The 25,575-nt window shown below is 39.3% G+C and overlaps 1 protein-coding gene across 2 annotated transcripts in view; it reads right to left on the bottom strand.

The window, feature by feature from the left end:
• Positions 1-25,575, bottom strand: part of NCAN (neurocan) — a 195,868-nt gene that overhangs the window by 18,059 nt on the left and 152,234 nt on the right. For both annotated transcript variants that reach the window (XM_056518203.1, XM_056518204.1), the window contains 3 exons: positions 18,792-20,201; positions 12,957-13,073; positions 11,922-12,035 (listed from right to left, as the gene is read on the bottom strand). In XM_056518203.1, coding sequence (XP_056374178.1) covers positions 11,922-12,035; positions 12,957-13,073; positions 18,792-20,201 — 1,641 coding nt within the window. The remainder of the gene's footprint in view (positions 1-11,921; positions 12,036-12,956; positions 13,074-18,791; positions 20,202-25,575) is intronic.

Below are 25,575 nucleotides of genomic sequence, written 5' to 3'. Positions count from 1 at the left end.
TCTATCACATTACAAGCAGAGCAAAGCATTGTTTAGTGGGCTGACCACAGATAAAAACTAGAAAGATAACAATAACAGGATGCGCTCTGTAGTGTATTACCTCGAGACCAATGGTAACGCTAAATGTGAACTCTGCTTACCATGGATGGTTGTACTGGAAGCCAAGTACAACAATGGGATAGCGTATGTAGAAATAGAGGGTCTCTCCAGCCACTCCATGCCTGGAAACAGCATATGAACAAAGATTCCTCCTCCAAACACATGGCGGGATGAAATGGGCCCTGAGACCAGGATACGGTTATGGAATTTTATTACCCAGAAAATTCCCTAACCTTATCCTGGTCTCAGCACCCATTTCATCCTGCCATGTATTTGGAGGAGGGACCTTAGATAAAGACCTCCTGTCACCTGCTGAAATACAGCTGGTGCACTACGAATCCTAGCCAGCAGTGAACCAGCCCTGCTGTCCGGTGACTACTACAACTTTCATCAGTCCAACAATGCCTGCTTTTTTGGAACGTTTGGAAAAATTGAAAAAGCCATTGCATCTTCTGATACCTCAGTGAGTATTTTAACACCAGAAGCGGTCACTAAGACCCTAAATTTCCCACCCAATGTAAAACTTAACGTTTAATGAGCCAAGATTAAAATAACCTCACACATATTGATCCATAATGCATTGATTGGCATGACACTGCATGCTATATTAAGTGAATTGAAAAGATAGATTGTGGCTTCAGTCCACAATCTATAGTGTGAGACAATTAAAAATCTAACACATTGCCCGCCCGCCCGACGTTTCGCCACAGGCTGTGGCTTTATCAAGGGCTAAGAGGCAAATGGCGTGCAAACAAGCCTTGCAGGGGTTTAAATAACCTCCTGTCTCTGACGTCATTGAAACATGTCACTTCCTGTATTATCATGACATCTCATTGGTCACAATCCCGTGCAGACTATTGATTGATCGCTTCCTGGCCAATAGAATTTAGACCAGGATGCATCCTGCTATATTCACTTGATTGACAGCATCCTTGACCAACCAGCAGAGTCCATCCATACTTCTGAACTCCTCATTGGTACCGGAAGTTGTCTACGTATGTGCGCCATTAATCCTGCGCTAACTGATAGATTCCCGAACCTCCGGTATGGACGCATGCGCGGTGCGGATGCGCAGAGGAACGTGCGCGAGTACTTAGTCATATACAGCCACTAACCAGGAAGCTGCGCGAAAGACATATGCGCCGGCACTTAGCCGATTTCTACCTTCATTGCATTATGGTTCGCACATACCATAATGTTATAGAAACTGTGATGCACAATACAACCACTCAATGTGAACACACGGCTGCGCAGCAGGAGTATCGCTAACCTAATTCGAGAACACTAAATTAGTTACTATCTGGCGACATTGGGGCAACTAACCTGGCAACGGTGGTATAGAACATCAATTCAAGGGAGTATTATTCATAATACCGCTAAGATCGTGTGATCAATAGTAAAAGATGACTAGTACTCGTCATGTTCTGCATGGGTATAGTCATAATTAATTCATATCATCAACGGAAGTTAATCATGAGTGTAATTATTAGTAAAAGGCTCATAACGGCTCTTCTGTATAGTATCGATTGTAATGAGTGATTCCTGTCCTACAAGAAGGCTGCATAGGTGAAGCCTTCATTCAGTCCATTTGGACTTTGGGATTTTAATCTCCAAATCCATCGGGCTTCTTCTTGAAGCAGTCTGGTGTTAAGATTGCCACGTCTCGGACCCAGTTTACACTGAGTAATGCCACAGAAACGTAATTCAAAGGGAGCATCATTGTGTACAGTCCTCATATGCCTAGCAATTGGCGTATCTTGATAGGTGTTAATGGTACTTATATGTTTTGAAATGCGCCTACGCAATTGTTGGACTGTCTTTCCTACATAAACTTTAGGACAATTGCATGTGGCTAAGTACACTACTCCCATCGTCTGACAGGTAATGAAATCCCTAATTTGATATTTCCGATTATCAATCGGATTAGAGAATTCTTTTGTACGTGGCATATATTTACAAAAATTGCACCGTCCACATGGGTGTGATCCTTGGATTGATGATTTCAACCAACTGGATGCAGACTCCTCTGCATAAAAACTCCTAACTATTTGGTTTTGAATGTTAGGTCCTCTACGATAAGTTATAGAGGGGTGAGTAGAGATCACCTCCCTAAGGTCATTGTCCACCTGTAATATAGACCAATATTTCTTTAGTATATTCATGATTTTTTGATTATGTTGATCAAAAGTTCCGATACACCTAATGATCTTTTGGCCACTATTGTCTTTAGCCAAATTGTGATCACGTAATAATTCAGATCCATTAACACCTATCAAGATACGCCAATTGCTAGGCATATGAGGACTGTACACAATGATGCTCCCTTTGAATTACGTTTCTGTGGCATTACTCAGTGTAAACTGGGTCCGAGACGTGGCAATCTTAACACCAGACTGCTTCAAGAAGAAGCCCGATGGATTTGGAGATTAAAATCCCAAAGTCCAAATGGACTGAATGAAGGCTTCACCTATGCAGCCTTCTTGTAGGACAGGAATCACTCATTACAATCGATACTATACAGAAGAGCCGTTATGAGCCTTTTACTAATAATTACACTCATGATTAACTTCCGTTGATGATATGAATTAATTATGACTATACCCATGCAGAACATGACGAGTACTAGTCATCTTTTACTATTGATCACACGATCTTAGCGGTATTATGAATAATACTCCCTTGACTTGATGTTCTATACCACCGTTGCCAGGTTAGTTGCCCCAATGTCGCCAGATAGTAACTAATTTAGTGTTCTCGAATTAGGTTAGCGATACTCCTGCTGCGCAGCCGTGTGTTCACATTGAGTGGTTGTATTGTGCATCACAGTTTCTATAACAATAGCCATGTGCGAACCATAATGCAATGAAGGTAGAAATCGGCTAAGTGCCGGCGCATATGTCTTTCGCGCAGCTTCCTGGTTAGTGGCTGTATATGACTAAGTACTCGCGCATGTTCCTCTGCGCATCCGCACCGCGCATGCGTCCATACCGGAGGTTCGGGAATCTATCAGTTAGCGCAGGATTAATGGCGCACATACGTAGACAACTTCCGGTACCAATGAGGAGTTCAGAAGTATGGATGGACTCTGCTGGTTGGTCAAGGATGCTGTCAATCAAGTGAATATAGCAGGATGCATCCTGGTCTAAATTCTATTGGCCAGGAAGCGATCAATCAATAGTCTGCACGGGATTGTGACCAATGAGATGTCATGATAATACAGGAAGTGACATGTTTCAATGACGTCAGAGACAGGAGGTTATTTAAACCCCTGCAAGGCTTGTTTGCACGCCATTTGCCTCTTAGCCCTTGATAAAGCCACAGCCTGTGGCGAAACGTCGGGCGGGCGGGCAATGTGTTAGATTTTTAATTGTCTCACACTATAGATTGTGGACTGCAGCCACAATCTATCTTTTCAATTCACTTAATATAGCATGCAGTGTCATGCCAATCAATGCATTATGGATCAATATGTGTGAGGTTATTTTAATCTTGGCTCATTAAACGTTAAGTTTTACATTGGGTGGGAAATTTAGGGTCTTAGTGACCGCTTAGCGGTCAAATGTTAATAATATTGGATTTACCCTCCACTCATAGGTCCCCCTTGTTGCATTAACTAATTGGAGTTAATCACTCCCTCTTGTGGACCGTCAAGCTTATCATGCACTGATGGCTGGATTTCTGTCCAACAAACCTAATTTAGAGCACTCTAAAGCTGATGCTGCTCATGTCTTTTCACTTCAGAATCTCCCTTTTAATCAAGTTGATATAAATTCAGCTTTTAGGGATTTACAAAAAACGTATAAACAATACTATCGGTCTTGGTGGGAGATTGCTAGTCTCGAAACATATCTTCAGCAAAAAATTGTTTACCGTGGCTTAAGAATTAATATCACCCCTAATTCACATCAAAACGAAACTGAATTCATACAAGGTTGGCAACAACTTCCAACTGAAAACTCCTTACGTATGTTACAATATCTATTAGATTTTGAGAAGGTTGCATTTACAAAAATTGGTACACAGTTGGAAACACAAATTAGTGAAATTCAAATATTTCAAACACAACCTGAGTATCCCTTATTAGAGCAAAAACTTAAAAAACATCTGGATAGTTTTTTAAGTGATATTAAAGAAAGGAAACATAGAAAATACGTACGAGACAAAAGGGATTTTGAAACAGGACAGATTTATTTAAAATCACAACAACAAGATTTTCAGGGTAATAGATATACAGATATTTCTGATTCTGAATACTCAGGTACTGAGGATAGTGCTAACGTCCAGAGTGGCCCCAAGAGGCTTCACCCTAGATCGAGATCTAGGAGCAATAAGAGACGTCAACCTTATAGGAAAAATACGGGCACTTTTAAATCTGAGAGTACCCCTAAACCACAAGGCCATCTACAACCATGCCCACCTTATACTACTCAAGGAGGTGGTCATCCCTCCATGCACTCACATGGATTATTATCCTCTGTTATATCCAATCCTGCAGAGGTACAAATGACCCCAATGATGACTGGTCCTATAGCAACAACAGCTGCCCCACGGGTACCTGGCATTCCAACGATTACCCATATGGGAGGATTACCACAGAATCCCCCTCATCCTTTTTTAGAACCAGGGGTCCAATTGAGGGATCGCGACAAATGGGGATACAACTCAATTCCCAGACAATAACTGATGTTACCAGTGACCAATTGCAAATTTGTAACCTGTCATCCCTAGTTTTGAATGAACATCATTTGTCTGTATTACAAAAGGGGTTATCATTTACTCCTACACCACCTTGTAACATTTTCACTTGGACTAAAGATATAAATTTATTTGGCAGAAAGCTTGCCTTACATAAATTTCACAAAAACCTTGCTACTAATCCTGCTGTGAACAGACAACAAGATCAGCAAGTTGTTACTATGCTAGAACAGCTAGAAGAAGAAAGTGAGACAGGAATTGTTTCAGTTGAAGCTCCCTTTTCTAATCTTAAACCCAAGTCAATTTTCACACCATCCTTGTCACAATACTCTAATATCGATACTTTTGTCAAGATGGTTACACATGAGATCAGTTCCCTAAGGTCAAGGACTCCCCATATTCCATCTAATTTATCTATAGAAGAAATCCGAGCACTTGATGAAATACAACAAAATAATGAGATTGTTTGCAAACCTTCTGATAAAGGAGGTAACATCGTCCTGATGGATAAAAGTTACTATAAGGCTATGGTAATGAGATTGTTGAATGATAAAGATACTTACCGTAAACTTGACCATAACCCACTTCAGGAGTTCAATCAGAATTTACGTACAATTTTACAAGAGGCAAGAACAGACCAATTGATAACAGAAGAAGAATTCAAATATCTCTTTAATCCATCGCCAACAATAGCTACCTTTTACGCCCTTCCCAAGGTGCATAAACGGAGTTCCCCTATCCCTGGCAGACCCATTGTCTCAGGGTGTGATAATATCACACAAAACATTAGTCACTATGTAGACCAGTTCTTGGCCCCCTTTGTTTCCTCCCTTCCGTCCTTTATTAAGGATACCAAGGATACTGTGAAGAAATTACAGGAGATCACATTCCCTCCAGGTACTCTCATAGCCAGTTTGGATGTGGAATCTCTCTATACAAACATCCAACACGAACAGGGACTCAATGCTGTACAATATTTCCTAACTACTAAAGGCCTTCAGTACACAGCACACAATCAATTTGTTTTGACTCTTTTACGTTTTCTACTCACTCACAATTTTTTCCTTTTTGATAGGCACTTTTTTTTTCAGTTGAAGGGCACTGCTATGGGCACTCCTTGTGCACCGAATTATTCTAACTTATTCTTAGGGTGGTGGGAAGACACTCACGTTTTCTCTGACACTTTTCAAGAATTTAATTCTCACATTTTATTTTGGGGTCGTTATATAGATGATATATTGATTTTTTGGGACAGCACTACACAATTATTTCAATCCTTCGTTCAAGCACTTAACACTAATCATATCAATATGCACTTTACTTCTGAAATTCATGATAAATTTCTTCACTTTCTTGACCTCACTATCACCATCGATTCACTTGGTCACATTCACACTTCTATATATCGTAAACCCACGTCAACCAATAGTTTTCTTAATTGGAAGAGTTATCACCCTGTACCATTGAAGAGAGGTATCCCAATCAGTCAATATCTACGAGCCAAAAGGAATTGCTCTGATCCTCTTAAATTTCAAGAAGAATGTGATCTCCTGTATAGACGCTTCACCAATAGAGGATATCCCAAGAAAATCCTCCATAAGGCTTATGCCAGAGCTAGGGCTACTCCAAGATCTGAATTATTACGTGATCACAATTTGGCTAAAGACAATAGTGGCCAAAAGATCATTAGGTGTATCGGAACTTTTGATCAACATAATCAAAAAATCATGAATATACTAAAGAAATATTGGTCTATATTACAGGTGGACAATGACCTTAGGGAGGTGATCTCTAATTACCCCTCTATAACTTATCGTAGAGGACCTAACATTCAAAACCAAATAGTTAGGAGTTTTTATGCAGAGGAGTCTGCATCCAGTTGGTTGAAATCATCAATCCAAGGATCACACCCATGTGGACGGTGCAATTTTTGTAAATATATGCCACGTACAAAAGAATTCTCTAATCCGACTGATAATCGGAAATATCAAATTAGGGATTTCATTACCTGTCAGACGATGGGAGTAGTGTACTTAGCCACATGCAATTGTCCTAAAGTTTATGTAGGAAAGACAGTCCAACAATTGCGTAGGCGCATTTCAAAACATATAAGTACCATTAACACCTATCAAGATACGCCAATTGCTAGGCATATGAGGACTGTACACAATGATGCTCCCTTTGAATTACGTTTCTGTGGCATTACTCAGTGTAAACTGGGTCCGAGACGTGGCAATCTTAACACCAGACTGCTTCAAGAAGAAGCCCGATGGATTTGGAGATTAAAATCCCAAAGTCCAAATGGACTGAATGAAGGCTTCACCTATGCAGCCTTCTTGTAGGACAGGAATCACTCATTACAATCGATACTATACAGAAGAGCCGTTATGAGCCTTTTACTAATAATTACACTCATGATTAACTTCCGTTGATGATATGAATTAATTATGACTATACCCATGCAGAACATGACGAGTACTAGTCATCTTTTACTATTGATCACACGATCTTAGCGGTATTATGAATAATACTCCCTTGACTTGATGTTCTATACCACCGTTGCCAGGTTAGTTGCCCCAATGTCGCCAGATAGTAACTAATTTAGTGTTCTCGAATTAGGTTAGCGATACTCCTGCTGCGCAGCCGTGTGTTCACATTGAGTGGTTGTATTGTGCATCACAGTTTCTATAACATTATGGTATGTGCGAACCATAATGCAATGAAGGTAGAAATCGGCTAAGTGCCGGCGCATATGTCTTTCGCGCAGCTTCCTGGTTAGTGGCTGTATATGACTAAGTACTCGCGCACGTTCCTCTGCGCATCCGCACCGCGCATGCGTCCATACCGGAGGTTCGGGAATCTATCAGTTAGCGCAGGATTAATGGCGCACATACGTAGACAACTTCCGGTACCAATGAGGAGTTCAGAAGTATGGATGGACTCTGCTGGTTGGTCAAGGATGCTGTCAATCAAGTGAATATAGCAGGATGCATCCTGGTCTAAATTCTATTGGCCAGGAAGCGATCAATCAATAGTCTGCACGGGATTGTGACCAATGAGATGTCATGATAATACAGGAAGTGACATGTTTCAATGACGTCAGAGACAGGAGGTTATTTAAACCCCTGCAAGGCTTGTTTGCACGCCATTTGCCTCTTAGCCCTTGATAAAGCCACAGCCTGTGGCGAAACGTCGGGCGGGCGGGCAATGTGTTAGATTTTTAATTGTCTCACACTATAGATTGTGGACTGCAGCCACAATCTATCTTTTCAATTCACTTAATATAGCATGCAGTGTCATGCCAATCAATGCATTATGGATCAATATGTGTGAGGTTATTAATCTTGGCTCATTAAACGTTAAGTTTTACATTGGGTGGGAAATTTAGGGTCTTAGTGACCGCTTAGCGGTCAAATGTTAATAATATTGGATTTACCCTCCACTCATAGGTCCCCCTTGTTGCATTGTTTTAACACCAGAAGGCACCTTTTTTTTAATGTAAAATCCACTAGTGCAGCATGTTTTTATACAAGCTGTTAGTTACCATGGCTTAGCGCATGTTGCTCTAACTTAGACATTAACTTAGCTAGATAACTAGTTTCAAACTACTTGAATACATTCTTAGGTCACCCTATTAGTGTTACACGGAACTTAAAAGCTCTTATGCAGTGTTTTACACATTTTAAGGCTTATTTCAATGCCTGTTTACTGTGAACTGAACTTTATAGAAAAATTTGGCGAGCCCGCCAAGCCAAACTTTTAAAAAGTTTGCCCAACTATAATCTTGGCTGTATCATGGCTGCAACTAACTTCACTATACTGTACCCCTTCTGCTAGGCCAAAGTACTCATTATCTTATAGGCTACATGCCAACTCCAGCCGGGGGCCTACAAGAGTCAAAAGGAAGCCCCAGGAGCCACATGAATAATACTTATTCTAGGAACCAGATAAGGTGAGCATAAGCCCTTTTTTTCTTCCAGGGGCAGAAAAGAGGCACAATTACTAACTGTAGGCACAAGGGGAACAAGTATGATTATTTAAGGGTCTGATAATTTAAGGGTCATATAAGTGCTGAGTTGTTTTATATGCTATTCCTGCACCTGTATCTAGATAGTATATAAGTAATTTTAAGTTGGAAGAACATGGGCAGGAATTTATCAAGGTCTGTGTAGGTAAATATTTTTTACACCTTTAATTTGTGGTGTTGGAAATGTGTACGTACACCAAATTTATGAAATGGTGCAGGGCATGTGATAAATATGGTTCCAGTGCTCATTTTTTACTTCAGCACACAAGTTTGTACGGTGTCTTCTCTGCAAATTAAATTTTTAACCCACTTGTCTTCTCTGTAAATTAAATTTTTAACCCACTTGCGCCTAAAATGTGTGACTTTTTTTTACACATGATACCTACAAAGTATAACCACCTGCTTTGTGGGATTTAAAAAGAACACCGTGGAATGCTCTGCATGTAGCACAAAAGTTTATGCTTATACAGTATTAAATGTATACAGTATTGTATGTACATCAGTCAAAATATAACCTATATATTTTTGAAAAATTTGATTCGACCGATTCGCCGAATTTGGTTTGGTGCAAATTTATTTGCGGTGAATCTCTATCAAAAACAGCTATTTCTGGCCTAGAAAGAGCCTCAATAGGGGTATAAAACACTTTGCACATAGGGTGTGTGATGGGTCAGTGAAATAATACTGTTATTCAGTATGACATGAAGATCAGAGGCGTCGCTATTAGAATCACTGTCGCAGAGCAGCACAATGACAGTGCCTGGAGGTGGCATCAGTATGAGAAGACCATATAGTGGCTGAATGACACATCGTGGCGGTGGCGACAGCATGAGTAGACCATATAGTGGCTGAATGGCACAGCCTGGAGTTGGCGGCAGCATGAGGAGACCATATAGTGGCTGAATGACACAACCTGGAGATGGCGGAAGCATAAGGAGACCATATAGTGGCTGAATGAGACAGCTTGGAGCTGGCGTCAGTATGGGGAGAACATATGGTGGCAGTATGAGATAGCCTGGAGCTAGCAGCAGCATAAGGAGAACATGTGGTGGCAGAATGAGAATGTGGGGCAGGATCAGAATATTAGCTGAGGTAGGTAGGCAGAAGAAAACTGTCTCTTTTGTAAAAGTGTTAGTGTGCACTAGTAAGTATTGAGGATATGCATTACGTAAAACTTAACTTTTAATAGTTTTGTTGGGATAAAATATATGTGCCCAATTTTTTTTTTTTTAAATCAAACAAAAGGAAAGGTGTGCAAAAAACACCATGTGCCACTTACATTACCAAGTATTGATGTGATGCAAAAGACCTATAAATGGTGGAAGGGAACAACAAATGGTTCATTGTAACCGGTGGGGGTAAAAACTTGCCCTGTAAGGCCCTCTCACACTATTAATTCCCTTCTTGGCAAGTGTTACTCGCCCTAAAAAGGGTGGCCCACACAGGAACCTCCCTATTTCCACCTACAAACACTGCCATTTCCCAGGGTTTTTGGGTAAAAATAGGGAGAGTTTCCTGTGTGGCGCCGCCCTTTTTAAGATGAGTAACACTTTCCTCAATAAGGTAGAAGGGAACATATTAGAATGGAACGTATTGTGAATTGTAGCAGGAGGGGAAGAAAAAAATTCCCCCATAAGGCCCTACTCTACTAGGCCCTTAAGACTTTAACAGGAACAAAATGGTACACCAGCTATGTACGCACAGGTTACACTTAATAGAGGACAATACACTCCGCTACTCAACCAGTATTTGGCACTAATAGCAGGTGATTGTGGCTTTTAGTGCTCTGCTCACCCTAACAGGCTGGCTACTATAAGCTTTTCAGCTTTTTGTTGTACACACCAGTGCTGCAGCACACAGTTGCTGTGTACTACACCCAAAATTGCACTTTCTCTCTCAATCTCACTCCCTTCCCTATCAGTGCTTCTAGGCTGGACTTGGGCCTGCGGTGATTCGCTGCTGTAATACACCTACAATTGCACTTTCTCTCTCAAACTCTCTCCCTTCCCTATCAGTGCTTCTAGGCTGGACTGGGGCTTGAGGTGAATCGCTGCTGTAATGCACCAACAATTTCGCTTTCATTCTCAATTCCGCACTCCCCTTCCGATCAGTGCTTCTAGGCTGGATTTGGGCTTGAGGTGAATCGCTGCTGTAAAAATGCTTTTCTGTGCAACACACATAGCTCTCTGTCCCTCTCTCTCTGCAATAGAACACTGAGTGGCCGCAAGATGGCTGACGATTATATAGGGCTGTGACATCACATGGGTGGCTGGCTGCTGACAGGCTGCATGCTGCGTATGATTCAGGGTCATACTGCCTACCCTAGTTTCCACCTTCCCAGGATTCTTTGCCCCATGTCCTCACATGTGAATCCAGGCATTTTAGATGCCCTGGAGCCTGGACCGGAATAAATGGAGTTTAATGAAGCAATTGGAGTCAATCTTTGTATTCGTTGCGAATTGAATGTTTCCTGAAATCGGTAACAAATTCAGATTCAACTAATTCAATTCGCTCATCCCTAATATATATATATATACACACAAGAGTAATAATACTGTTCTTTCTATGTCCCAAACAGCGCTGTTGTTATATTTTCCATACAGCGCTGTTGCTATATTTTGTAGTTTGTTTTTGCCAATGTTGTCCACAGGCAGTTTTGTAGGACAAGTCTGAGCTTGTGTAGATTTAGGTAGTGTTTAAGTAGTGCAACAAATTGTGCAACAAATCAGGGAAAGCCGCAATTGATAAATCTATACCACTGCACGTTTATGACTACTAATCTGTGTAAGTACACATGGGACCTAAATTTGTGCAAATCAAAAGTCACAGGAAACTTTTGCACTAATTCGCACAAATTCGACACACAAATAAAAAACATGTAAATCAAATTATAAATTCCTGCAATGGTGTCCTTGTCTTAATTTTTATATGCAGCTGGTAAGTGTTCAATCTTGGAGGAGACATTCAAAAGTTTGCTAAGCCTTTTCTAGTTTTCAATGTTACCAAATACTGACAATTGCACAAATCCAGCAAACGCCATATTTTTTTTTTTTTAGCTCCAGCCTAAGGGTTTACACATTATCTGTGACATGGTTCTTACCTTTTCCACATGTACTTCCTCCATAACTTGGTAAACACAGGCAAAGGAAGGAGTTTATTTCATCAATGCAGGTCCCTCCATTCTGACAGGGGTTGGACAAGCACTCATCAATATCTGTGAAAACACGGTATATGCCTGGTCAACCACTCTCATTGTCTGCTGAAGAAAGGAAGTGAAAAATACCCTTGCGACAGGGATGGCGCATGGCACCCTATTTGTTCTTTCTGGGAAAGCATCCAGAGAACCATGAAAGACTAAGACTGTATACATGCAACATTTACAATGCAGTACATATCATGACATACCTTATGTACACAAGCTATGTACATAACCATATGACAAGTATAAGGTACATTTTCCATATAAAATCACTTGGAAAGAACTTGGAGCTTGTATAGAGCCATGATGTAACCTTGTACAATTTTAAACAAAGCTACAAAGCTGTGTTCTAATTGGCCTACATCCGGACTATTAGACTGTGGACTATTGAAACACAATCTATATGTATGTATGTATATATATATATATATATATATATATATATATATATATACATATATATATATACATATATATATATAATTTATTTTTCTTGCATATGCTATAACTTTTTTCACTTTTTATGTAATTTAATTAATTGATGATCTATCACACTCATATAAATAAACTACTAGAATAAACTTATACTTGTTTTTTTATATTTTTGGAATGCTGTGACTATTTTTCAGTCTATCTATCTATCTATCTATCTATCTATCCTAAAGTCACTTACAAATCATACATAATAAAACATGAGGGCTAGTAAGTAAAAACTAATCATTCTTACAGTTTACAGGGTTATAGCTATAGACATATATATTATTAGGATTATTCATACAGCACTACTATAAAGTCTTTTTGAGATGCCCCATGGTTACTCCACCATGTACCATATATTAATTAATCTCAATTAATTTTTTTGTGAGATGAAAATACCATATTCTTTTTAATTAAAATGATAATTCTAATACTAATAATAATAAAAACTGTTCATACCAATTTCACAATTCTCTCCAGTGTAACCTTTGTGACAGATACAGCTATATGTACTCCCATTCGATTGGCAGGTCCCCATGTGTAGGCAAGGGCTGTGAGAGCATGGTTGAGGCTCACCTACAAGGTAAAAAAGCAGTCATTGATATCCCACTATTGACTGTACTATAAAGACACAATTAATGTAAAAATATAAATTGTATTATTAACCAGTGTGATCATTAATATACACTGAAAGTAGTATGTATATAATTTTTTTATTGTATCATACTGTTTTACTTTATGGAACGCTAACTTGAGATGCCAAAGAAAATGGGGTATGTTAGCTTAAATGGGTATTCCAGGCCAAAACTTTTTTTTATATATCAACTGGCTCCGGAAAGTTAAACCGATTTGTAAATTATCTGTATCAAAGGGAGCTCGGCACCACTCTCTGTATATGGAAAGGACGGGAAAGGTTAGGACCCTTGATTGCTTCTCCCCTTGCAACTGCTGGAGGTACATACAGGTGCTACCACGCTGATAGACAATGTGAAATTCCAGTAAAAAAGATGAAGCGGAGCACTCACCAGACCTTGAATGCAGATGGATTTTATTGACCGGTTCGATCAAAGGCACATCAGGGGGGGAAGGTGGTACAGACAGGGGAGTGTGACTTAGAGACTCGGTGACTGACCGTTGCGCGCCGAAGCGCTTCTCCAGACCGGGAATGGAGAAGCGCTTTGGCGCGCAATGGTCCGTCACCGAGAGGATACTCCCGCGTCTCTAAGTCACACTCCCCTGTCTGTACCACCTTCCCCCCCTGATGTGCCTTTGATCGAACCGGTCAATAGAATCCATCTGCATTCAAGGTCTGGTGAGTGCTCCGCTTCATCTTTTTTACTGAGATTTGTAAATTACTTCTATTAAAAAAATCTTAATCCTTCCAATAGTTATTAGCTTCTGAAGTTGAGTTGTTGTTTTCTGTCTAACTGCTCTCTGATGACTCACGTCCCGGGAGCTGTGCAGTTCCTTTGGGGATATTCTCCCATCATGCACAGCTCCCGGGACGTGACATCATCATTGAGCAGTTAGACAGAAAACTTCAGAAGCTAATAACTATTGGAAGGATTAAGATTTTTTAATAGAAGTCATTTACAAATCTGTTTAACTTTCCGGAGCCAGTTGATATATATATAAAAAAGGTTTTGCCTGGAATACCCCTTTAAGCTAAAACTTGAATGCAAGGATAAGGACACTTGCTATAGAGAGTAAAAATAAAATGGGGAAAATATGGAAAAGACTAATCCTGAAATGTAATATCAATATTCTCAACATATAACAGATCCTTATGTTTTCTTAGTTTTTTTTTTTTTCAACACATCAACTTTAAGAACTGACTGTGTTTACCTACTGCCTAATATATTCCACCCCTTGTCCATTTCCATTGGAACAAGATAATCAATGTTATTAACCTTCCCGTCAGACGTAGCAATGTTATGGCTGATTGGTAAATGTTTTCAGGACTGTATGTTGTCAAGTAAAGCTTCTCCCTTTTAACTGCAAATGAATTGTCAGTCTCTCAACCTTTCCTTTTCATTATAGATGCCATGTAATATTATTTTATTTTATTTATTTTATATTACTGTTTTTGGCATACTGGACCATGCCAAATTTTTGCACAATGTCTCACACTGCAGAGTAAAATGCTAGACATTAAAAAAAATGATGAAAGGAAAGGAATAAAGGTGCAATTTCTAGCTAACAACGCCATTCACGCTATAATGTTCAGCTGCTAAGTAAAATTCGGAATACTACATTTTCAATCTAAGACAATTTTACATTTACTATCTGTTATACACTAAAGATTTTGGCAATAAAACAGTAAAATACCGTAATGTATGGTTTACTGCTATCTGCCATTCTTTATTTTGTCACTGAGAACATATTTGCTCGAAGTCACTGGGAGATGTGAGGACAGCAGCATGAAGAAAGGGCAATGAGAAAGTAAAGAGAGCATTTGTGACAAGGACAGTGATAAATGGGACTCGGAACAGAAGGGAAGTGAATGGGAGCTGAAAATAGGAAAGAGACAAATAGATGGAGAGAGTTAGATAATAAAATATCGAGACAAATGAAATAAGGCGAAGAAAAAGGAAACACTGATGGAAATGAAATTATAATGACATTAAGAAGTATCAATAGAGGAGTTAAGGAAACATGATTGATAAAAACAATGAAATGATCAAATAAATTAAGAAAGTACAAGAAGCAGAAGAAATGATGTGTACTCTGCATGAAAATAAAGATATCGGAAAAATTACAGTACAAGAATTTACATTCGCATTCTTCACAGAACACTTTACAGCAGAGCCCCCCTGAGGCAAACATCTGTAGGGGGGCTGACCACGTGTTCAAGGAGTTACATTTTTTCCCCCAGAACTGGGGCACTAGTCTGGGCCAGAAAAGGAGCGAGGGAAGTGAGTAGAAGCTTTTTTGGTTTTATTATGCAGCCTGGGCATATTAATTAAATAAAACATTTTAGTGGCCAAACCCTTTAACCTGTGAATTAAAGTTTGTGCTACCCAGTGCCCCCTCAATACCCATAACCACTGAATAAAGTGTATGTTTTCTCCCTCACCTTTAAATACAGTACATGGTGCCCCTTAAAAGAGCACTCCAGGTACCATGACAACCCCTGATGTCATCTCACCTTCAGAGTTTAATTAAACCATTTTCTTAAGGTGGTGCCAGGAGCCTTCTGGCACCAAAACATCTTCATTTAGCTGAGGTAGTTATGGTACCTGCCCTGGAGTGTTCCTTTAACATTTGTGAAGGGGAGGAGTTATTTATATAACCACGCCAACCAGGGGGCACCAAAACCAACCTGCACCCAGGCATCCATGACCCTAGGCTCGACCCTGCTTTACAGCATCTTACTTAATACCATGTGACATTGAATACCAGAGCTACATCTCATGAACAAGTAGGCTGGATTGTCTGTCACCTTGAATTAGACACCATCCTTCAAGAAGGGACTGTTCCATCAGGACATTCACATTGCCTAAGAAGGCATATAAACATCATAAAGAGGGGTTTATCACTTAGTACCCCCTCCATGAGCCAGGGTGGAGAGCAGTTACCAAGCTACAGCTCTCTCTCTTGCATTTAGATAACCATTCTTCACACGTAATAATACATTGTATCTGCAGGAGAAAATGCATGGCTGGAATTTCCCTGCCAAGAATATCTTCGAACTTCCCTGGCGAGGTATCGAGAGCCAGATCCCCAGTGATCAGCTGATCACAACTATTGTATGGATGAGATTGTGTATGATCAGACATCTCCATTAAATCATATATGGCCTTAAAATACTTCTCTAGACTCACTAAATAAAGAGGAATATTGCACCTTCCTAAGAACTATCACTGAGTGATGTTCAGTTTATTCATATGTACTTTTATCTTCAGCAAGTAATCTTCTCCCAGAAATCCCCTTTGGCCACCTATAGGCATATCCTTATTGTTTTTATATGTAAATCTAGCCATAGTGACATCATTAGTCATCTAATTACAGACAATTTTTTTGGCCTATCCATGACATTTGTTAAATAACTATAATAATGTCACAGACACTGCCATTAAAATATTGGCATAGTGGGCACTGCCGTTGCAGCTTGGTCTCCCTGGGTAAATGTAGAAGACATTGCTTGCTCGCTTAGTAATACTAATTGTCTGTGATGGACAAATCACTTGTGGTTAGTTGTAGATTGCTTTGTAAATTAATAATATCCTGTAGGAATGAAATGGTTTTCTTAGCCATTAATATTACAGTGGCTTAAATGGGAACTCTGGTGGAAACAAGGGGAAAACAAATGTTTTCATATCAACTGGTGCCAGAAAGTTAAACAGATTTGTAAATTACTTCTATTTAAAAATCTGAAGCCTTCTGGTACTTATCAGCTGCTGTATACTTCAGAGAAAATTGTGAAGATCTTTCCAGTCTGACAACAGTGCTCTCTGCTGACACCTCTGTCCGTGTCAGGAACTGTCCAGATTACAAGCATATCCCCATAGAAAACCTCTGCTAATCTGGTCTGTTCCTGACACGGACAGAAGCGTCAGTGAAGAGCACTGTGGTCAGACTGGAAAGAACTTCACAAATTTCTCTGTAGTATCTGAAGTATACAGCAACTGATAAGTACTGGAAGGGTTAAGATTTTTAAATAGACGTAATTTACAAATCTGTTTAACGTTCTGGCACCAGTTGATTTGAAAACATTTTTTTCCCACCTGAGTTCCCCTTATATCAGGCAACCCACAAGAAATAATTTTGCATATCATTTTTGCACTGGCTCAGAACATTTGGCTTTGGTTCCTGAGTTGGGAAGAAATGTACAGGCCTGACCATAACTCACAACATAAAGGAGTGGGCGTTTGGCTCAGCCATTACATGCATGCTGTGTTGCAGTACAGTTTGCCACATGTGTCATATTACTGATGTGTATTGTAAATCTTTCTACTAATAATCCACTCACAGAAGCAACTGCCATAAAAATGTCAAGACTTGCAGATAAAAATGAAGCAGTTATTTTGGGAATATTTACAGGGAGTATACCAACCCTTATTAAATTTACGATGGTTTTAGAATGGGCTCGCTGGGCCTCATTAACAGAATGCAGCTGCAACATTACCCCTTTTTGATTGGCAGAAAGCAAAGTGTATAGCCATAGTTGCTATGGAAACATTGTCACCTGGACATATGGATCCACTGGTAGATGCCAAGTGCTAAATGTATTTACTGCTAGGGAGAAGAATGGTGTAGTAGAAGGTTAATTGGGTTCCAGAATTGAGTTTTTTGTTATTTAACCAACTTCAATCCTTATATTGGATTTTATGATTAATCCCTTAAGAGTATGTACATAATATCCAAGTATATTGAAAGCAATATATATTATAAAACAACATCCTATCTTATCTAATATGGTACTTTGGGTGTACATCTCCCTCGGTGGCCATGAAATTGTTTGTATGCTTATTATTATGATTATCTAGCTATATTACAAGAAGGTAACGAAAAGAGAAAGATATAAGGCATCCTGTATGATTTTTTTGGGGTGAATTTATTTTATCTAACGTGTTATTCCTACCAACTCCTGATTTTCCATTACTGACTCTCTGTATCTTGATAAGTGCAAAGATATACAGAAACTAGTGTACATTTGCTAGTATACAGAATGAAACAATTCATCACCAAATAGTAGCTATTGGGTGTGGATGAGGTTGGGGGGGGGGGGGTTGGGTGTGTGTAGACGGCCTTCTAGGGCTTAATGGGTTAATTAATTAATTAAAATTAATGGGTTAAAAAAGAATCCTCTGTTTTTACGTTTTGTCCACTAAATTGGATAATCACCCCTTTTTAGCAGCAAAGGAACAGTACTTGTCACACAGTAATACTCTTTCACTGTGAGAGATACCCACTGTACCCAGTCACCAGCATCCAGTGGAGGACAATGACTTGTTCAAGAAAGGGGAACATTGGTCAGCAGTGTATAGAAGAGAGTTGAATAAAGCTATCGAACTAGAAGAGTAGCTGCAGATGGTGGTGAAGCAGATTTGTGGGTGGGCAGTTTGCCTTACATTAAAAACTGCACGAGTTTAGGGAACAAAAGAAAAAGGTAAACTTGTAGTAAGATTGCTTACAATTGAGAAGATGCTAGGGGCAATAAAATTAATTAATATTCTGCTAAACTTCACGGACCAAGGGAGGTTAGCGCATTCTCAAATCCCTATCTTAGGCATCCTTTTATTGCACTGATATAAATATGGACGGTTTAAAAGGAAAAAATTGATACTGTACCTTGTGCACTGTGATCTTCAAACAACCACTGAGCACTGTCTTCTCCACCACTTCCCACTTCACCTCCCTTCTCCAGAGACACTGTTTCATCCAAGTCATTGCCTTCTGTGGACTCCAACAGTGAATGAAGAAAATTGGTCCCGGGGTCAACAGTAGACGAGAAATAAGAACTGATCTTAGAATTATTTTCTTCTGCTCCATGATTCATATTGTTCATAAAATCCTTTGAAGGTAGAGTACTTGACTCCTTCAAAAGCTTTGTTGGTTCCGTTACCAGGTTATCTAGAAATTCTGAAGCATATTTCTGCCCATGTAACATAGTTGATGTTGAATGCGGGTTAACATTTAAATGCGGTTTTGATGTTTGGCTCACAATTTTCACACTAGATTCCGCAGTAATGTCATAGTGAGTGCTCAGATTGATTGAATTGGCAACAGAAGTGTGGTCAGTTTCCAGAATTGAGTTAATATATTCCGTAGACGTGGTCCAAACTTCGTTTTCTTCAGTTACCATCTCAGTTATATGCACGCCTTCATTAGATTTTGTGACCTCAACATTATTCTTGAAGTCTGAGGCGTGACTTTCTATGTCAGTAGCAACGCTTTGTATAAGTAATGAAGTAGAGTTTGTACTTTTTGGTGATAAAGGAGTTGGCAGAGTTACATCTTTGTCTACCTCTTGCAGGTTACGTGTGTGAATAGTTGGGTGAGAGATTCTTTGGAGAGTCTCCATTGTTTCACTCTGGAGATGGTTATCATGATTTGAAAATGGAAGTGTATTCAGCACATTGGAATCCTGTTCTCTAAAGATGTCAGGAACCTTTGTTACTGATACGCTAAAATTATGGAATGTATTCAATTCTTTTTCTTGAGACTGATCCTTGCTTTCTTTGAAAGATAATGCCAACTTTTCAGAGAAAGTTTTCTCTCTGCCTTGCCTTTCCTGAAAATTTGTATATAGACTCTCACTTTCATTCACTCTTATATCAGTTTCTCGAACTGATGTTGGATTTTGTACTGTTGGAAAGAAAAAATCATCTGATAGCTGAGCTGCTATTGTTGAATACAGTGGTTTTGACACTTCTGCTTTTCTTACAGTGGAATCACCCGAGAACCCATCCATATCTTCATTACTGAGAACTTTTCTCTCCAACACAGTTTTAGGAAGCTTGGTAACAAATGGATGCATTTCCACTGATATAAGTTGGCCTGCGGTTGGCTCAGGGGTTACAGAACTTTGTTTTCTTTTTGTTTTAATGTTGTAATTTTCTATTCTTTTATAGCTGAGGGAGTCTTTAGATGGTGATTGTGTTGATATTGCTTTATGTTCACGGTCTACACCATAGCTATTTTCTTGGTGAATCTCTTCCAGGCGATTAGATTTCTCAGCTCCTTCATTGCCAAGTAATCCTAAAAATGAACAATGAAAAGCGTTAAATTGTATTATATTTCTAACCCAAGGTAAAAGAATACAATATATTTTCAAGAGGTTTCCCATTAGTAGCTTAACTGTCAAATAGTAAAGTTTAGTTAAGAGGTATTGTTGGTGACAATCTTTGACACCTGTCTTTGCTTGAGAACTGTGAAGTTTTCCATATGTACCAAATATAGGATTCAGTATACTTTTACTAAAAACCTGCTTACTAGACATGAAAGACCTAGTTACAAATTACACATACAGATTTTCAATAGGAGGATGTATACTGGCAATAGTAATGGAATGTACACAAAAATTTTGCAGCAAGGAAGATAATAAGAGATAGGTGAGAAATTAGGGATGGAAAATATAATAATAATGTACTACTAGATCTGTATACATCCCAAAATCCAATAACACAAAAAAGGCAACAAAAACACCTATCATTAAGTATAACAATCCCAGATGTCAAATATAGTAAGATTTATAGCTGTCCACTCTTTATTGGGACCTTCTGACAAAATGTATATCATTTCACACAATTGTGTACTATATCTGTCATTCAAAATCCTATAGAGCATCTCCTTACTTTGTTTCTCTTTCACCTGTAAGAAGGATTGCATTTAGGTCCCATAAAGAAAACTTTTCTATTTGGAAATACCGTACAATATATTATTTTATACCTAATAAAAACAGCCAAAATGTTTTTCATTGTTTAACCCTTTTTTATTATAATTATATTTACTTTCTCTATGGTTTGCTTTTATACAATATCCTATGTAGCAGGAGAAATAAATGTGAGATGTACCCCAAGGTGAGATGTTAGTGGTGTACCCCAAGGTTCAGTACTGGGACCGCTGTTGTTTAATTTATTTATCAATGATATAGAGGATGGTATTAACAGCTCTGTTTCTATCTTTGCAGATGACACCAAGCTTTGTAGCACGGTACAGTCTATAGAGGATGTGCATAAGTTACAAGATGACTTGGATAGACTAAGTGTCTGGGCATCCACTTGGCAAATGAGGTTCAATGTGGATAAATGTAAAGTTATGCATCTGGGTACTAATAACCTGCATGCATCGTATGTCTTAGGGGGGATTAAACTGGCAGAGTCACTGGTACAGAAGGATCTGGGTGTACTTGTAGATCACAGACTACAGAATAGCATGCAATGTCAGGCTGCTGCTTCCAAAGCCGGCAGGATATTGTCATGTGTCAAAAGAGGCATGGACTCAAGGGACAGGGACATAATACTCCCCCTTTATAAATCATTGGTACAGCCTCACCTGGAATATGCTGTTCAGTTTTGGGCACCTGTCCATAAAAGGGACACTGCGGAGTTGGAAAGGGTGCAGAGACGCGCGACTAAACTAATATGGGGCATGGAACATCTTAGCTATGAGGAGCGATTAAAGGAGTTACAATTGTTTAGTCTTGAGAAGAGACGTTTAAGGGGGGATATGATAAACATATATAAGTATATTAATGGCCCATACAAAAAATATGGAGAAAAACTGTTCCAGGTTAAACCCCCCCAAAGGACGAGGGGGCACTCCCTCCGTCTGGAGAAGAAAAAGTTTAGTCTCAAGGGGCGACACGCCTTCTTTACCGTGAGGACTGTGAATTTATGGAACGGTCTACCTCAGGAACTGGTCACAGCTGGAACAATTTACAGCTTTAAAACAGGATTAGATACATTCCTGGAACAAAATAACATTAATGCTTATGAAGAAATATAAAATCTCATCCCTTCCCAATATCGCGCCACACCCCTACCCCTTAATTCCCTGGTTGAACTTGATGGACATATGTCTTTTTTCGACCATACTAACTATGTATGAAATTCATATTCAAGAGATTGTGTTCACAAAAACTATTTTTTTGGCCCTTGACTCTGTTCCTGACTACACTCCCACCTTGTCCTCTGGTTGTCAGATACCTGACCATTCTCCAAGTGAGGTCCTTCAGCTCTTCTCCTGACTATGTTACTGCAGTATCAGTGCTGCCGCTGCCAATCCATGGCTATTTTGGGGACCACAACTTGGAGAAATTCCTAGGGCAAAGCACACATTATCACTTAGGGGCTATTTATCATTTGAAAATATATTCACATTGGGCACACAATCTTGCTAGATTTTGGTAGATGCGTCCGTCTCTACATAAATCCAGCGAGCCTGTGCTCTGGGGGAGGCTTGATAAATGCCCCCCTTAATGTGTGTGGAGTCTTATATGATGTTCAATGATCCACTGGGGAAAAATGCAAATGTTTCTCCTCCAGAAAGATGAGGGCTTGCTCTCTGGTGCCACATATTCACACTATTAAAAGGTAGTCCAGTATACAAAAACGTATCCCCTATCTGAAGGACAGGTGGAATCTCCTGCCCGGCACCCTGGCTCTCTGCATGAATGCAGTGTGTTGACCACGGCACAAAGCTGTGGCCGACATACCCCCTCCATGTATCTCTATGGGGGAGCTGGAGATACCGGAACGCTGTATCTCAAGCTCTCCCATAGAGATGTATGGAGGGGGCCAACACGCCTCTATTGATGAATAGTGGCAAAAATTACAAAAACACCACACTTAGAGGATGGTTACCCATCTTATTTATAGCAATTTAAAGCAATTACACAAATCACAGATATAATGTTTGATGAATAGCTGAACATTCTGGCATTATGAAACTTCCCTCAAACAAATAAAAGTAGGTTATTTTATCAGTGGCATATCCTTTTCCAGATCATGTAGAGGAAAAATGGAATCACCTTGTAATTTGCATGTCTAAAAGAAATGCAGACACAAGTAAATTTTATTTAGTCTGGAGTTATAAAGTAAAGTGCTTGCAGGCCTTACCAAGTTGCGGGACCTGGCTCATTGATAGAAAATATGGCAACATCAATCAAGTCATCAATTTTATCAATGGGAAAGCATTATAAAATTCCTACAGTTACAGTGCGCTAAAAAGAAGTGATCTTGGAGTGTAGAGCATTGTGTGTACAGCCCTGTCAGCTGCTCTTCAACAAAGCTGCTTACCATTGGTAAAGTCCATGACTCAAAAAATTCCGGTGTCTTTAAAACAATAACATACTAGACTTTTTCTTATGATTTCATAATTAATTTCTTAACATTGAGTGATTCCAGAATGTTTCCTCTATTTCATTTGGAAAAAGATAAGTCAATAAAAGAAAATGATTTACTTTTCTTTGTTTGATGGATGTTTCATACAGCCAGTATGTTTAGCTATTAAACATTGCTTTATGTCATTTGTGATTTGGGCATTTCTGTTAACACCCTCTAAGGGTATGTTTACTCGACGGACATTCCGCAGGCTGCAGGTTCTGCTGGCGCTAGGACTGAATGCGCTGCCTACATAGACGGGAATACCTGACCGCGCAGATCCCGCAGAAAGACATATGAGAGTGCGGAATCAGAATTGCAGAAATTTCTGCATGGTGCAGCAGAATCCCATTGAAAACGATAAAAGTATGCTGCAATTAAATTTCTAAGCGGAATTTTTCTGCCCTATTCTGCTTAAAAATTCTGCCATGTGAATGGTGATTCCATATTATGGCATATTATGGGAAAGGGTTATATTCCTTCTTCCTTTAAAATTCATTGGTTTTACTCTGTTTTGTGGTTTTGATTTGTCACTTGATGTGTAACAATTGATGTTTAAATACCTTTTATTACAACTTTTGCTTTAGATGCTTTTTCAAAAATGTTGTAGCTGCCATAGCCTGGATCACTTTTTGCAGTGATCATGTGCACAAAGCCCTCTATTTGTCACAAATCTACACCAGCCCAGATCTGGCTAATAAAACTGGCTGCAGACAGAATTTGTAAAAAGTTGCACATTTTGGGCCAATAGGTTTAAAAATCACAGAAGGGGAGCCATACAACATGGCGCAATGAAGTGTACTTTAAAAAACCATGTAACTATTTGATAAGGTTTGTGCACATACACATTACCACTACACAAAATAGAAAACAATGCCACCCTTTATTCTCCCCTACATGTGAAGCCACATAGGGAGAGATTTATCAAAACCTGTCCAGAGGAAAAGTTGCACAGTTGCCCATAGCAACCAATCAGGTTGCTTCTTTCATTTTTAACAAGGCCTCTGCAAAATGAAAGAAGTAATCTGATTGGTTGCTATGGGCAACTGGGCAACTTTTCCTTTGCCTTTATATGGCACTTTATTATGGAGATATTCTCCCCTAGAAGAAATACTTCTGTAATGCTAAACCTACTGATCATGTTATCGTTTGTACCTGCCAGATAGTGAATAAATGCAACAGAAAAACATCTGTACTGTATGCCTTCATAAAAGGTACAGTGTAGACTCTTATGGAGATACAGTTTATATTCCATTGTGCATTTTCCATAATATAAAACAACAGTAAAATATTTATTTCGGCCTCATAACAATGGAGGGAAAATGGTGAACCGTCAATGTACAATTGATCCAATATATGATAAATCCCTTTTCCATTTCCATCAGATGTTTATGACAACAATCCAAATGAGTGAATGTTTCTGACAGAATTCATAAATTGTATTAGAAAACATATCATAAAGCTGCCCAACTTGAAAGATTTCATATGATGCTTTTACAGGCTCCCATCCTCCTGGATAAGTCAGATAGCAGCTTTGTGACTTTGTGAATTGAAGACTGTGCAGCTTCTGAACATTTGTTAGTGTCAGACAAGCTTCAAGCTGCCCTTTTACAGTACATGTCTCCCATTCCATCTTTATTGATCAAACAGTACTAAACAGAGCTAGGCAAAAAGAAGCCACTTAAATAAATAAACACCCTGACATTCAGCCCTAGCTGCAACATGTCTTTATCCAGTCCTGATAAGTGGCCGAAACAGTCTTGAGAATATGTAAAAGGTGAACTTGGAGATTCAAGCAAATGTCTTTTCAAATAGAGCTGGGTCACATCGAGGTGGGTGCACAGGGGGCACCACACCCAGGGGGCAGATGTCTGAGGAGCAGTAGAACACCAGTAGAGGTTAACTTGTTGAGTGTACTTATCCTGGGCCCTGTTAACAGTGTATAGAGTGGGCATAAGACTTAAGCCTGCTTCCTACCTGGCTGCTTATAGCATTCAAGGGCCGCCACTAATAACTGGCACAGAGTGATCTACGCTGCCAGCTATTTTAACTGATAAAGAGTACTTGTCGGATCTCACAAAAAACTGTTATATATTACTCATTACCTCATCATGATCATGTTCATGTAATTTGTATGTCTCTATCACTGATATTTCACAAAAAAAAATAGCATATTACAGCTGCTCAATGTCTTTTCCATTTTGTCAATGTAAATCTTTTGCCTGCACTGTAATGACTCTTCCCCCCAC

This window comes from Hyla sarda, chromosome 1, assembly GCF_029499605.1.
Source record: "Hyla sarda isolate aHylSar1 chromosome 1, aHylSar1.hap1, whole genome shotgun sequence".
In the NCBI taxonomy this organism is placed as follows: domain Eukaryota; kingdom Metazoa; phylum Chordata; class Amphibia; order Anura; family Hylidae; genus Hyla; species Hyla sarda.
This window is presented reverse-complemented; position numbering and strand designations above follow the sequence as displayed.